We start from the raw sequence: 12,965 nt of genomic DNA on the forward strand, positions 1-12,965 counted from the left end.
ATCGGATTTTTTCAGTTTAGTTTCAGAAAATTAAGCAACAATTTAATGAAAACCAAGCTAGGCTCTGATACCACTGATGGGTTTTTAGCCATAAGAACTTTCCTATGTGCGCATGCAAAACCCTAATGCTTGGATCTAGGCTTTCTAATCAAACATGCTTTGAATCCAAGACTTCTAATGACTATTTAGGTGTAATAACAATATTGAAACAGATCTAGAATCATACCTTTGAATTCCTTGTTGATATTGTTGTCTTGGAGCTTCTAGAGTCACAATTGTCACTCCTCTAATGGCTTACAAACACCAAATAACAAGGAGGATGATTTGGGAGAGAGGAGAGGGAAGGAAATCGGCCAGGGTTTCTATACTTTAGATGAAGTGTCGATTTCCCTTTGCCATAGGGTCTATTTATACTTGTAGACTCCTTAAGGGTTACAACCTAAACCCTAATTGGATAATCTTCTCTTAAGGCTATCCAAATCCATTCCTTAGATAAGCAATGGACGATTTAAGCTATCCTTTAGCTTCTAGAATCCATCCAATCCATATCTATATGGATTTACAATCTAAAGTTTAACTATCAAACAATTGACAGTTTATACCCTCTTATTTAATTAATCTCTTTAAGTCACCAAATTAATTCCAATTAATTCTATGACTTATATTAATCAAATAATAATGTATTATTCTTTATATTATTCTCATAATATACTAATAATATTTACTCTCTCTTAATAAATCATCCTATCAATTTGCTATGGTGAAGGCAACCCAAAAGGACCATGCACAACCGGGTCAAATACTTGCCTAATATAGTTGTAGCCTTAGACACTATTCCAACAGTACCGAACTCCCATTTGTTGGTGAGAGGTAGGGCAGAGAGTAATGGGGAGCACTGAGATAGTGCTTAAGACGACAGAGCAAATCAAGCAGGTTAGACAGAGATTGCTGACGGCCCAGAGTCGTCAGAAGAGTTAAGCATACCGGAGACGTTCCGAGCTAGAGTTCCAGGTCGGCAAACTTGTCCTCCTAAAGGTATCCCCATGGAAAGGGGTGATCTGATTCAGGAAGCAGAGCAAGTTGGGCCCAAGATACGTTGGTCCTTTCAGAGTGATTGCTCGAGTAGGTAAGGTAGCCTATCGGTTAGAGCTACCTGCATAGTTGAACCAGATTTATAACACCTTCCATGTATCCCAACTGAGGAAGTGCGTAGCCAACGAGATGAAAGTGGTCCCTTTAGAGAACATTCAGGTTGATGATCACCTGAACTACATTGAGAAGTCAGTGGCGATTTTGGATACGAAGGTGAAGGTCTTGAGGAATAAGGAGGTGCCCTTGGTTAAGGTTCAAGGGCAGCATCAGAAGGGATCTGAGTGGACTTTGGAGCCGGAATCCGGGATGCGTGAGCAGTACCCAAAGCTGTTTCCGAAGAATGACTTCGAGGGCGAAGTGTGATTCTAGTGGGGGAAAATTTTAACATCCCAAATCCCAGGTATAAATTTGAATTGTTTTATATTCATTTTGTCAGGGAAAATCGACGAGTTGGAGGCCTCAACTCGTTGAGTAGAGATCGAGATGGTCGCGTGGATTTTAGAATCAACTCGACAAGTTGGAGGACCCTAACTCAATGATTTGGAGCTGAGTGAGAAAACCCTAATTTTCAGCGTTTGCACCCTATTTAAAGGACCTTAAGCCCTTTATCCTGCCTCCCTCATCACCTTATCACCTTGAGACAAACCCTAATCGAGCTATCTTCCACTGTGTGAGAGAGAGTGAGGCTAAGAGGGTGTTTTGGTGCATTCTTTGAAGGAACTTAAGGAGTAAAAGGTTTGGAACAAGGAGTACTTAGATCCGACATCTATTCTGTTGTAGCACCCAACTAGAGGTAAAAGGCCATTACCTTGATCACTTGGTTGTTATATCTCTTCATTAGGGAGTTTATGGCCCTTTTAGCATTTCTTGAGTCATTAATGGTTTTGAGCTTACCATTGAAGCTAAGACTTCAGATTTGGAAATTTTTAGGTCAATTAGGCCTAAAGACTCAAGATTTATCAAGTTTTGGCCAACGTCCATGTCTTAAACCCTTTGTTGAGCTTTGTTTTGGCAAACTTAGCCCTAGATGTCATGCATGGACATAAAGCCTGCAGCTTTACGTGGTATTTCAACCTTAGGAGACTAGATCTAGAGTTTGAGGCTTTAGTCTCGCTTAAAAACGTCTTAATAAGAGAAAAGGATGAAGGAACTTGACAATTTGGTTAACCAACCCGATGAGTTGGTTATAGTTTTCCCTGATACCCTGGATGCTGAACGAACTCAAAGAGTTGGTGAGACAACTCGACGAGATGAGTTGGATTTTCCCAATTTTCTGAGAATCGGAGGAAATTGACGAGTCACATAGATGCACTCGACGAGTTGGCTTAAGATTAACTGTTGACTTGAGCTTTGACTTCCGTTGACTTTTAGGGTTTGGTCAAGTTGTGGATTCTGGAGACCATGGAGGGGTAAAATGGTCTTTCACCCTGTTCAAGAACTAGTAAAGGAGTTAGCTTAACATCTTTAGAGTTGTTATTATAAATTGTTAATCAGAGATGATCACCATATATGTAGACGGAGTCTAGACCGACCGTTGAGTACGAGACATACTTGTTTTACCTATGAGGTGAGTCTTCTCACTATACTTACGTGAGTGGTAACACTGTGTGATCGGAGGGTCTTGCCTGAGTTATTAACCGGAGGGTCTTATATGCTTATACTGAGTTATGTGATATATTATGCATTCTATCTTTGTAATTTATGTTGTATATTATTTTGTGCCTTATCGAGTAAGGACCAGAGCGTCCAAACCGAACTGTGAGACCGGAGGGTCCTCACTGAGATACAGGACTGGAGGGTCCAACCCGAGCTGTGAGCCCGGATGGTCCTCACTGAGACACATGACCGGAGGGTCCTTATTGAGATATAGCCATGAGAGACTAATTATTTGTGCATGGTATTTTGGGGAACTCACTAAGCTTTGTGCTTACAATGTTGTGTGACATGTGTTTCAGGTACATCTCAGGATAACGGGAAAGCGCCGCCTTGATTTTACACACCAGCTAGTCGATTGTATTTTTGACGATTCTGGGATAATGTCAAACAATTTAAGGTTTTGTGTTTGGAACAACTTATAATTTGGGTTTGAGAAATGTTAAACGATGTTTCCGTGTGGATTTAAAAATGAAAATTTTATTTGAAAATTTAGAACGTTACATAACTTTATGTTTTCATTGTCAATAATAGCATCCTACTTTATTTATTTTTATTTTTGTTATTTTACAATTTACATTGCTTTTTTACAAAAAATAACATTCTCAATAATAACATCCTACTTTATTTGTTTTTTTTACAATCCACATTGTTTTTTTTTTTTACAAAAATAGCATTCTCAATAATAACATCCTATTTTATTTGTTTTTTCAACAATAACACCATACTTATAGCAAATTCATAAATATACATAATAGCATTCTACTTATACCAAATACATATATTTTCATATATATATATATATATATATATATATATATATACATAATAGCATCCTACTTATACCAAATACACATACTTATATATATATATATATATATATATATATATATATATATATATATATATACATACATACATATACACACCACATATACAACAAATACACATGTACATAATAACATCCTATTTATACCAAATACACATACTTTCACGTATTACATAATTGTGTCAAATACACATACATTCTCAATATATATGTCAAATACACATTAGTATCCTACTTATAACAAAAATATATACTTTCACATACATAAATAATAGCATCCTACTTATACCAAATGCACAAATTTCACATAAAACACCAAATTCACATACATATATCAAATACACCCATATACCACATATACACAAAATACATATACATTCACATACATATTATACACACACACACACCAAATACATATTTTCATATATATCACCAAATTGAAATACATATATCAAATACACATATATTTTGCAATTAATCTTCAAAATCACAGTAAATAGAACCTGTGGTGGCCATAAATCAACAATTTGTGCAGTTGTGGTGGTAATCATCACCGGTGACAGCCATACCTGATGGTAGCGTCGGTGACAGTGGAGGAAAAATCAATTCTTAAACAATTTTTTTGCAATTAATCACGAATTCAAGTGGAAATCAACAATAAGAGGGAAATAAAATGAGAAATAAGGAAGGAAAACACGAACCTCGAGGGAAATCGACAACAATAGTGCTGGAATATTGTCAAAGTGGAATCGGAGATGTCAAAGTGGGGAGTTTTCGGTGTGTCTTCTAAACCCTAAAGGCATCGCCGGTATGTGTTCTAACCTTCATGAATAGTTGATTGAGCAAAAATCGTCGGAGAAAAAGATATTGAAATCAAACAGAAATGAAAGATAAAAGCAGAAAGACAAAGTGTTATCTACGTCAACCAATAGCGGCGATAATAAATAGTAGCGACAATAAGCAATAGTGGCAACTTCTATGGAAGGGACTTATGTTGCGTCTTTTTTTAGACTTGTAGTGGCGACTTTTTATCGTCGGTATTCAGTTTGTGCGAAAACAAGGCCCTAACCATTGGATTAGATACTCGATCCGTCGGTTGGGGTTACCAGAAGAGGATAACACGGATTCGGTTTTACATCAACAAAGGCTTTAGCAGCAACAAAGGCTTCTAGCAGCGACAAAGTATTGAGTCGCCACTAAAAACGTTGCCCTGCATTGATTTCTTGTAGTGTTAGTTTTAATTTAAAAAAAATAATAATTTTTAATTATTGAATATAAGCATGTCAAAGGTCTCCACGTCTAACCACTAATATCGCATTTTACACTCTTCGAAGTTGTTGCTTTCGAACAAAACTGTTAAAATAATCCTTTGACAGTCGACAGGCAACGACAATGACTGCTGACGGTTACATTCTCCCCTCCTTACGCACGGCTACGGCTCTTAGCTATCGGAGGTTGCAACTGTTATTGGAAGACGGATCAGAATTTATCTTGTTTCACTGTGATGTGCGTCTTTCTTTTTCCCTAGATTAGATTACTTGTGATTTTATTCCATAATCTCGTTATTTTTCGAAAATTTTCAATTCTAGTTTTTTAGTTTCAGATTTCTTAGTTCGACTTACTCTGATTCTCCTTCCATGCAATTTTATGTTTATCGAAACTCACCTACATATTTTTTAACTCTTCATTTCGTGTTTGTTTTGCTATTGTGTCTATGTTTGCATTACATATCTAGCATAAAGATGCTTTCCGTTTCTATTTTAAGTCAAACCTATGTTTTTAGCATATTGCATGTGTAGCCTGCAATATCGACTTTGATTTTCAGAATACGAAAAACCATTTAGGTTGATTTGGTATATCTATTACTTGGTATGTATTCATTAAAAGGTATGTTGATACGATGCATTTGTAGTTGTATGATTTGGATTCATTTACATTAAAACTAATTCTACAAAAACCCTACCAGTTTTTGTCTTATTTCATCGACCATTTCTGCAATTTATTATTCTCAGAAATGGCAGAAGTTGCAGAAATTGGAACTCCCATCCGATGTAACAGCGAATATTCTACACAGAATTGGTTTTGTTGACATACTTGAGAATGCCCAAAAAGTTTGCACTACTTGGCATAAAATCTGCAAAGACCCTGCAATGTGGAGAATCATTTTGCCAATGATGAGCTTCTTCAGTTTGTTGCTAATAGGTATGTAAGCATATTATTGTTATGTGGTGATCACTAGATGAAAATCCTTATCTTTTTATTGTTTTTGTTTCTTTAACAGATCAAGTCAACTTAGACGCCTTGAAATTGTATGTTGTAATCATGGAAGCTGGAGATGGAATGAAGCTTTGAAGAAATTTTCATTCTTGGAGGAACTTAATATCTACAGACAAAAAATTCCAAAAGAAGCTATTGAAACGGTTGGGCTTTGTTGCCCTATGTTAAGAACACTGAGAGTGAATCAAGAAGCGTGTAGGTTTTGGCCTTGGGATAGTGTTGAAAAGTCTCACACGATACGTAATGAGACAGCCATAGCTATTGGAGAAAACTTACCTGAGTTAAGGCACCTTGAACTTATTGAAAACTACATGTCGAATACTGGGTTGCAAGTCATTTTGGATGGTTGTTGTCATCTTCAATTTCTTGACTTGCGTCAGTGCTGGTATATTAATCTCAAAGGAGATTTTTTTCCTTTACAATGTTTAAGATTATTGTTATATTATTAATTACCTGTTAGCAAAGAATTGTCTTAAGTTAATAATAGTGTAAATGTTACATTAGAAGGTACTAACTGCGGTTGATGTGTTTTTTGAAGGTGTGGCTGTTGCGACCAAGAAATTTTCTTTCGTCTTTAATTAATAGTGGTGAATCATTTTTGTTTTATGCTCAAACTAGAGTATATCTAGTTTAAAGATGTTATGTTGGTTTCTGGAATTGTTATCTTTAATGGTGTTTCTAGTTGTTATCTTGAATTATGTTTCAAAATTCCGTATTTTTATTTGACTGGGAGTTTTTATGCATGGGACAAATAAAATAACATTCATCTTTGAAGGAATGGAATCATTGAAATCATTAACTGACGATGACAAAATACCCATCTACACAAAATACATATGTTAACGATTTGTTAAAACAATTATCCGGTTAAAACTTATATTTTACATTGTGGCAAATAGATACTGAGAAAAAAAAAAATTAAAAAAAAAAAACAATAATTATCAAATTAACATAAACAAATTAAACATCAATGCTTTTAAATTAATATCATAATAACCGAACCCAAGCATCTCTTTTCAAATTTCTCAAACGAAACCCAATATCCAAACTGATGGATTTGGATTTTGGATTTCCAATTACTACCGGTTTGGTTTTGTTTTATACCATGAAATCATTCTCAGACAAACTTAATCCTTGAGAACTCATTATATAGATGTTAAGATGGGTTGATCTTTGATCTTATATACATTGCCTAAGGATTAGGGATGAGAATTTGGTCCGAAAATCCGAACCGAACCGAATTAGACCGGAATAAGCAATTTGATTCAAGTTTTGGGGAATAAGCAATTTGATCCAAGTTTTGGGTATCTATATTATGCTTATTCAGTACACGGATTATTCGGTCAAGGTTATCCAAATAAAAGCTTATTCGGTTCTAAATATTCGAACCGAATAAGCATTTCTCGTCCCCCTTCTCTGATTGACAGAAACCGAAATCATGATCCACACGTTTGTCCTTGTCGTTCACAACAGGAAAAAAAACATGCGCTTGTTCTCGTCGTTTCAAAATCGACCAATCTTTTCAAATATTTCCAAAGTCAAAATCACTTCTGTCGATTATTCCTCTTGTTTTAGACTTTCAATAATCGATCTTCCTATTGTCTCTAATGATTCACGAATTCTTACGTTGTCTAGTAATGGAAAATTTGGCTCCAACTCAATAAACCCAAGTAAGAAATTAATTCTCATCATGTTAATATACTATGTAAATGCTATTATTTCAATGTGTTATTTTGTAATGTTAGTCTTTGAATGTTCTATGTCGATGTATAAAAGTATATTGTTATTCTATTATTCGGGTTATAGAATACTAATACGATTTATTCGGTTCTTTTCGATTATATTAAGTCCTTAATCATCTCATACATATTATTCGGGTAATAACCGAACCGAAAAGATTAATACTCAAACCGAACGCGTATTGGTTAATTGGTCCGGTTTTCGGTTCATGCAATTACCCTTATTCGGTTTTCGGGTTATTCAGATTCGGGTCGGCTCGGTCCGGTTCCGACCCGAATAACATACCTACTAAGAATGATGTGGGATATATATATATATATATATATATATATATATATATATATATATATATATATATATATATATATATATATATAACATCAAGGATAGGGAAGAATGTCCATTACTCATCCAAATCTGTGTTAATTAAATGTGAAGTTCCACTCTATTGCTTTCCGTTCCAAAAACTTAAATCCCTAAAAAAACAGCACCTGAAATTTGCAATGAGAAAAAGAAATGATTTGAATAAAAATAAATCGCCCACCGTGGGGCTCGAACCCACGACCACAAGGTTAAGAGCCTTGCGCTCTACCAACTGAGCTAGACGGGCTGATGTTTCTTTTGTTGTGATATTGCTACTTCACTAGATGACTTTGATCAGCTCGTTGGGTTTTGGGGTTGAAGCAAAATCTTCTTTTGGTATGTTTCAATTTGGTGGTGACGCATCGGAGCCGGAGGAAGATATGGAACTATGGGGATGGAGATGGACGATGTTCCTTGAATTGTCGGTCATCGTTGCCTTCGTTATTGGAGTAGGTTTAGTTCTAGCAATTGTTGTTGAAACCTTCAAAAGACGATTCAACCATGCGTATGTTCTTCTGTAACCCTAACTTTACCATGATATTCAAGTATGTTATGTGTCTATAGCCTTCTGATGTTTAATTTTCTTACTACAGTCATCTCGAAGCTCACCCGATCTTTGAAGATCCAAATTCTCTCAAACCGGTATCTTCTGTTCCATCTTTCATCTTGTATCATCATCTTATCTCTTATCATTATACGCACACTCTCCATCTTCTCAGAAATTAAATGTCGTGATACAGCTTATCCAGTTGATATTGTTGCGAAGAGTCAATTAACAATTCACCATAGTATGTGATTTTCAGAAGTAGGTAGTGTGTACCAACACTGTTACGACCATTTGTTGCAGGTGCGATGCCCTTATATTAACGATCCTGCAGAAAAGTATATTTCGTTAATCATTCCTGCCTTTAATGAAGAACATAGATTACCTGCAGCTCTTGATGAGACTATGAAGTGAGTAAATTCAAATCAATTTTGACATTTGTAGCATGATTCTTCATCTCTGATTACACGTATAACCATTGAGATCATAGCTGATAGTAAAAGACATACATTGCAATCTAGCTAAGTGGTTGTGACTTGTGAATATGGAACTGATTATAGTCTTGCATCTTTCATGTGTAGTTATCTTCAGCAACGTTCAAGAAAGGATCAGTCATTTTCATATGAGGTATTTTCTAACTCTTCTGGTGATTAACTTACACATTCAATAAAGTTCTCAACTTCCATGCATCATTTTGTGTGAATTTCACTCTGAACTGAAGTCAGCATTTGGTATTTTGAATTGAATGGATATCTTGAACAGGTAATAGTTGTTGATGATGGAAGTAAAGATGGAACAAAGAAAGTGGCATTTGATTTTGTGAGGAAATATAAAGTAGACAATGTAAGAGTTATTCTCCAAAGAAAGAATCAGGGCAAAGGAGAAGCTATAAGAAAAGTGAGTCAGATTTCTCATCACATTAAAGACCTCTTTATCCATCATGGCTCATAAGTCATATCCTTATAAACTGATCTAACCTCTTGGCTTATGCGAAAGCATTGTAAAAACAGGGAATGCTACATTCAAGGGGACAACTACTTCTCATGCTGGATGCTGATGGAGCAACCAAAGTTGATGACTTAGAAAAGCTTGAAACACAGGTTGGTGTCATTCTTTCTCTACTAAGTAAAAAAGAAACAACCATAAACATAAAAAACAACAACACATTAAAGATTTTCCATTTAGATTCTTGCAGTTGCAAAAATGAAAGGTGTGGAAGCTAATGGTTTAAGTGAAGGAATTGGAGATATCCCAATTGTGGCATTTGGTTCACGTGCTCATCTAGAGAAAAAAGCTTTAGCCACAGTTACTACTTCTTCATTATTCTTTTAATTTGATTATTTATCTTTCTTTTTCACTAATTAAATCACTTTATGTTATAGAGGAAGTGGTATCGTAACTTTTTGATGAAAGGTTTTCATCTTGTGGTCCTCTTAGCTGCGGGTCCCGGAGTTCGTGATACACAGGTGATTTTTCTAATTCATAATTTCCAATTAATAGGTTAACTAAGGGTCTGTTTGATATGCCTCTTACTGGGTCAGTCAGAATGTGGTCTGACTCTGACTGTGATTCAGACAGTTTGATACCACAACCAGAAGCCTCTGATTTGGTCTTAGACATAACCCATGCTGACTCAGTCAGACTCTGACTACTTTGACTCAGTCAGACTCTGACTACTTTGACTCAGACCTCTACTCAGTCAGAAGGACCTTCACTCAGTCACATATGACTCAATCAACAACTATTTATGATATGAACCTTTCAATATATGGCAGTGTGGCTTTAAGATGTTCACTAGAGCTGCCGCAAGGAAGCTTTTCACCAATATCCGTTTAAAAAGGTAACAAAAAAAGGCCATTACTATTTATGTTATTTTTTAATGCAATATTTTTCCATTTTGTAACATGGTTTTATAAATTAACATTGGTTTATAATTTTTATATAGATGGTGCTTCGATGTGGAATTGGTGTACTTATGTAAATCTTTCAAAATCCCCATAAGTGAAATATCAGTAAATTGGTCTGAAATCCCGGGGTCAAAGATCACTCCATTGAGCATTCTTAACATGTTGTGGGAGCTTATTCTTATGTCTTTGGGGTATAGAATTGGTATATGGAAAATATAAGCACCCGAACATCTTGATCCGAAAAAGATGTTTATCTTAACAGTAAGGATGTCAAAATTCATCTGTCTCCACATTTTGGGGATACTGTAATTTACCTCTCTCATGTTGGTTGTGGGACCCGTATGACTGTATGGTAGTTGTTGTGGGAGAGTTTTGAAAATGAGGTGGAAGAGTTATATCATATATGCATGACTTGTGCATAAAGTATGCATTTTTTACTAGATAATGAATTTTCTTTTATGTAATTGTTTATTAACAAACCGATAAATGTCGCGGTGTCAATATGAAAATATTATAGTTGTAAAAAGTTTATTTTAGGAAACATAAAAATTGACCAAAAACATACACTTGTACCTAAAAGACAAGTACAAATAGCCAAAAATCTAACATCATCATGTATGCTTTTTGAATGTTGAATGCCTCAAAACCTAACATTAATTCGTAGTTTCTTTGGTTTAAACTTGATATTTGTCGTTCTCATTAGATGACCCAAATCCACTTTGGGTTTGTGATAATGGAGTGGTTACAAGTTCTTGTTAATTTAGTCATATTCAACTCAAGTAATTGTTTATTAACTAAATAATTAGTTATAATCCATATAGAAAATGGTATTTATGCAAACAATACAAGACTAACAAGCATGAAAAAGAAATCGGAAAAAACGAATATGGCTTCTTCTTCTTCTTCTTTCCATGAACTCAAAAAACAAGCTTCTGTTTTCTTGAAAGAGAAGATCAAAACTGCAAGATTGGTGCTAACAGATGTTACACCTGCACAACTGTAAGCATGTTTTGTTTATATGAACAAACAATTTTTTTTTTTTGGTTTTCATTTTGAGTGGAAATTTTTTATGTTTGAACATGAAGATTGACCGAAGAAGCAACAGATGAAGATTCATGGCCATCGGACACGCGCACCATGGGATTGATATCGCGTGCGGCTTTTGAAGTCGATGAATATTGGAGAATTGTTGATGTTCTCCATAAAAGGTGTTAAATTTATAGGTTTTATTGAGTTAAAATGATTGATTTTTTTCTTTAAAATTTGGAAATATTGATGCGTGTTTTAGGTTGTGGAAGTTTGATAAAGAGAATTGGAGAGGGTCTTACAAGGCTCTTGTTTTATTGGAGCACTTGCTAACTCATGGTCCAGAGAGAGTTTCAGAAGAATTTCAATGTGATAAAGAGGTTATTAAGGAGATGAGTATTTTTCAACATGTTGATGAAAAAAGGTATGCAAATTAATTAGTTTTCAACCATTGGATTTGCGTTTTTGTTGGAAACATATTAAAGACGTCTTAGTCTATTAAGTTCATAGAGCTTGATCTAATACATTATCATGGGACAAAATTATAGATTCAATTGGGGATTAAGGGTAAGAGAGAAATCAGGAAGGATTTTGAAACTACTTGAAGAAGATCGGTCTTTTTTGAAACAAGAGAGGAGTAAAGCCCGCGAGCTTACAAGTGGGATCAAAGGTTTTGGTAGTTTTACTCAAAGAAGTATCGAGAAAAGATTGGGAGAATCAAGATCACAAATATATTTTAGATGTAATTTCAACAATGATGGAGATGAAGGAAACAAGGATTTAAACTATCGAAATCGTGATGTGGGTGATGATGATGAACATCAAGATAGAGCCTCTCTACTTTCTACTTATGTATAAAAATAAAAAAGGATTAAGGATCGATGAAGTGAGGATAAAAAATAGTTTAATAGATAGAAAAAGTTGCATATTTAGCATACTCTTTGTAAAAATACCAATAGAATAGTAAATAATAAACGAACATCTTTGTTTTTTAATATTTATACGATTACTTCACACGAAAAACTAAAATACATGTTTTAAAGTCATTATCCTTGTGCTTCTAATGTTTGTATGAAGGTTTAAGAAGTGAAGAAACAATATAAGAGAAATTTCAAGATTCACATAAACGTTGATGTTAAGAGTTTAAGATGTTTGATTTTAGAATGTCAAAGAAGCATGATAAAGGCATCCACCATCTCCCTTCAAATTCCAACATATAGGATTGGATCTGTTGAGAGCAGTTGTAAAGATTAAATAATAAATAATTAAGCAAACTACACGTTGACATATCTTCTAAGTTACAAGGCTACACAACAATATATAAAAAAAATGCCATCATCTCATTAAATCTTAAAGCAAAATCCAACACTTAATTCATTAAATCACCCGGAATATTACCATTTCATCATCGAATCCTATATCCATGTCACAATCATGGTATCTTACTGATGTGGATATTCAAGATCTTTTAGAAGCATTCATGGAGAAATGGGAGCATGACAAACAAGGCGGAATGAAGCGCAACTTAAAATGT

At 34.8% G+C, this 12,965-nt stretch overlaps 3 protein-coding genes and 1 non-coding gene across 4 annotated transcripts; 3 read left to right on the top strand and 1 right to left on the bottom strand.

Moving 5' to 3' along the window:
• Positions 1-4,966: 4,966 nt before the first annotated feature.
• LOC145075953 (putative F-box/LRR-repeat protein 9) lies at positions 4,967-6,327 on the top strand. Its single transcript, XM_079022006.1, has 4 exons — positions 4,967-5,080; positions 5,587-5,780; positions 5,856-6,236; positions 6,312-6,327. Exons 1-4 carry the CDS (start codon positions 4,967-4,969, stop codon positions 6,325-6,327), a joined length of 705 nt encoding a protein of 234 aa, XP_078878132.1.
• Positions 6,328-8,128: 1,801 nt separating this feature from the next.
• TRNAK-CUU (transfer RNA lysine (anticodon CUU)) lies at positions 8,129-8,201 on the bottom strand. The gene has a single exon. It is a non-coding gene; the product is annotated as a tRNA-Lys (tRNA).
• A 22-nt stretch (positions 8,202-8,223) lies between these two features.
• On the top strand, positions 8,224-10,869 carry LOC145073820 (uncharacterized). Its single transcript, XM_079020307.1, has 10 exons — positions 8,224-8,459; positions 8,548-8,596; positions 8,802-8,908; positions 9,080-9,125; positions 9,261-9,395; positions 9,509-9,598; positions 9,684-9,803; positions 9,881-9,964; positions 10,274-10,338; positions 10,444-10,869. Exons 1-10 carry the CDS (start codon positions 8,239-8,241, stop codon positions 10,622-10,624), a joined length of 1,098 nt encoding a protein of 365 aa, XP_078876433.1. The 5' UTR covers positions 8,224-8,238; the 3' UTR covers positions 10,625-10,869.
• A 256-nt stretch (positions 10,870-11,125) lies between these two features.
• On the top strand, positions 11,126-12,428 carry LOC145073821 (ENTH domain-containing protein C794.11c-like). Its single transcript, XM_079020308.1, has 4 exons — positions 11,126-11,404; positions 11,491-11,613; positions 11,694-11,855; positions 11,980-12,428. Exons 1-4 carry the CDS (start codon positions 11,265-11,267, stop codon positions 12,287-12,289), a joined length of 735 nt encoding a protein of 244 aa, XP_078876434.1. The 5' UTR covers positions 11,126-11,264; the 3' UTR covers positions 12,290-12,428.
• The last annotated feature ends 537 nt before the right edge of the window (positions 12,429-12,965 follow it).

This window comes from Lactuca serriola, chromosome 9, assembly GCF_051521515.1.
Source record: "Lactuca serriola cultivar US96UC23 chromosome 9, Lser_US96UC23_V15, whole genome shotgun sequence".
NCBI classification, from domain to species: domain Eukaryota; kingdom Viridiplantae; phylum Streptophyta; class Magnoliopsida; order Asterales; family Asteraceae; genus Lactuca; species Lactuca serriola.

Bases quoted from the DNA above. Each gene is read 5' to 3' on its own strand.
- LOC145075953 (XM_079022006.1), top strand. From the start codon at position 4,967: ATGACTGCTGACGGTTACATTCTCCCCTCCTTACGCACGGCTACGGCT. The intron at 5,081-5,586 runs GTGCGTCTTTCT...TATTATTCTCAG, and splicing joins TTATCTTGTTTCACTGTGAT to AAATGGCAGAAGTTGCAGAA. The intron at 5,781-5,855 runs GTAAGCATATTA...TTTCTTTAACAG, and splicing joins AGTTTGTTGCTAATAGGTAT to ATCAAGTCAACTTAGACGCC.
- LOC145073820 (XM_079020307.1), top strand. From the start codon at position 8,239: ATGACTTTGATCAGCTCGTTGGGTTTTGGGGTTGAAGCAAAATCTTCT. The intron at 9,396-9,508 runs GTGAGTCAGATT...TTGTAAAAACAG, and splicing joins AAGGAGAAGCTATAAGAAAA to GGAATGCTACATTCAAGGGG. The intron at 9,804-9,880 runs GTTACTACTTCT...TTTATGTTATAG, and splicing joins AGAAAAAAGCTTTAGCCACA to AGGAAGTGGTATCGTAACTT.
- LOC145073821 (XM_079020308.1), top strand. From the start codon at position 11,265: ATGAAAAAGAAATCGGAAAAAACGAATATGGCTTCTTCTTCTTCTTCT. The intron at 11,614-11,693 runs GTGTTAAATTTA...TGCGTGTTTTAG, and splicing joins GTTGATGTTCTCCATAAAAG to GTTGTGGAAGTTTGATAAAG. The intron at 11,856-11,979 runs GTATGCAAATTA...ACAAAATTATAG, and splicing joins CAACATGTTGATGAAAAAAG to ATTCAATTGGGGATTAAGGG.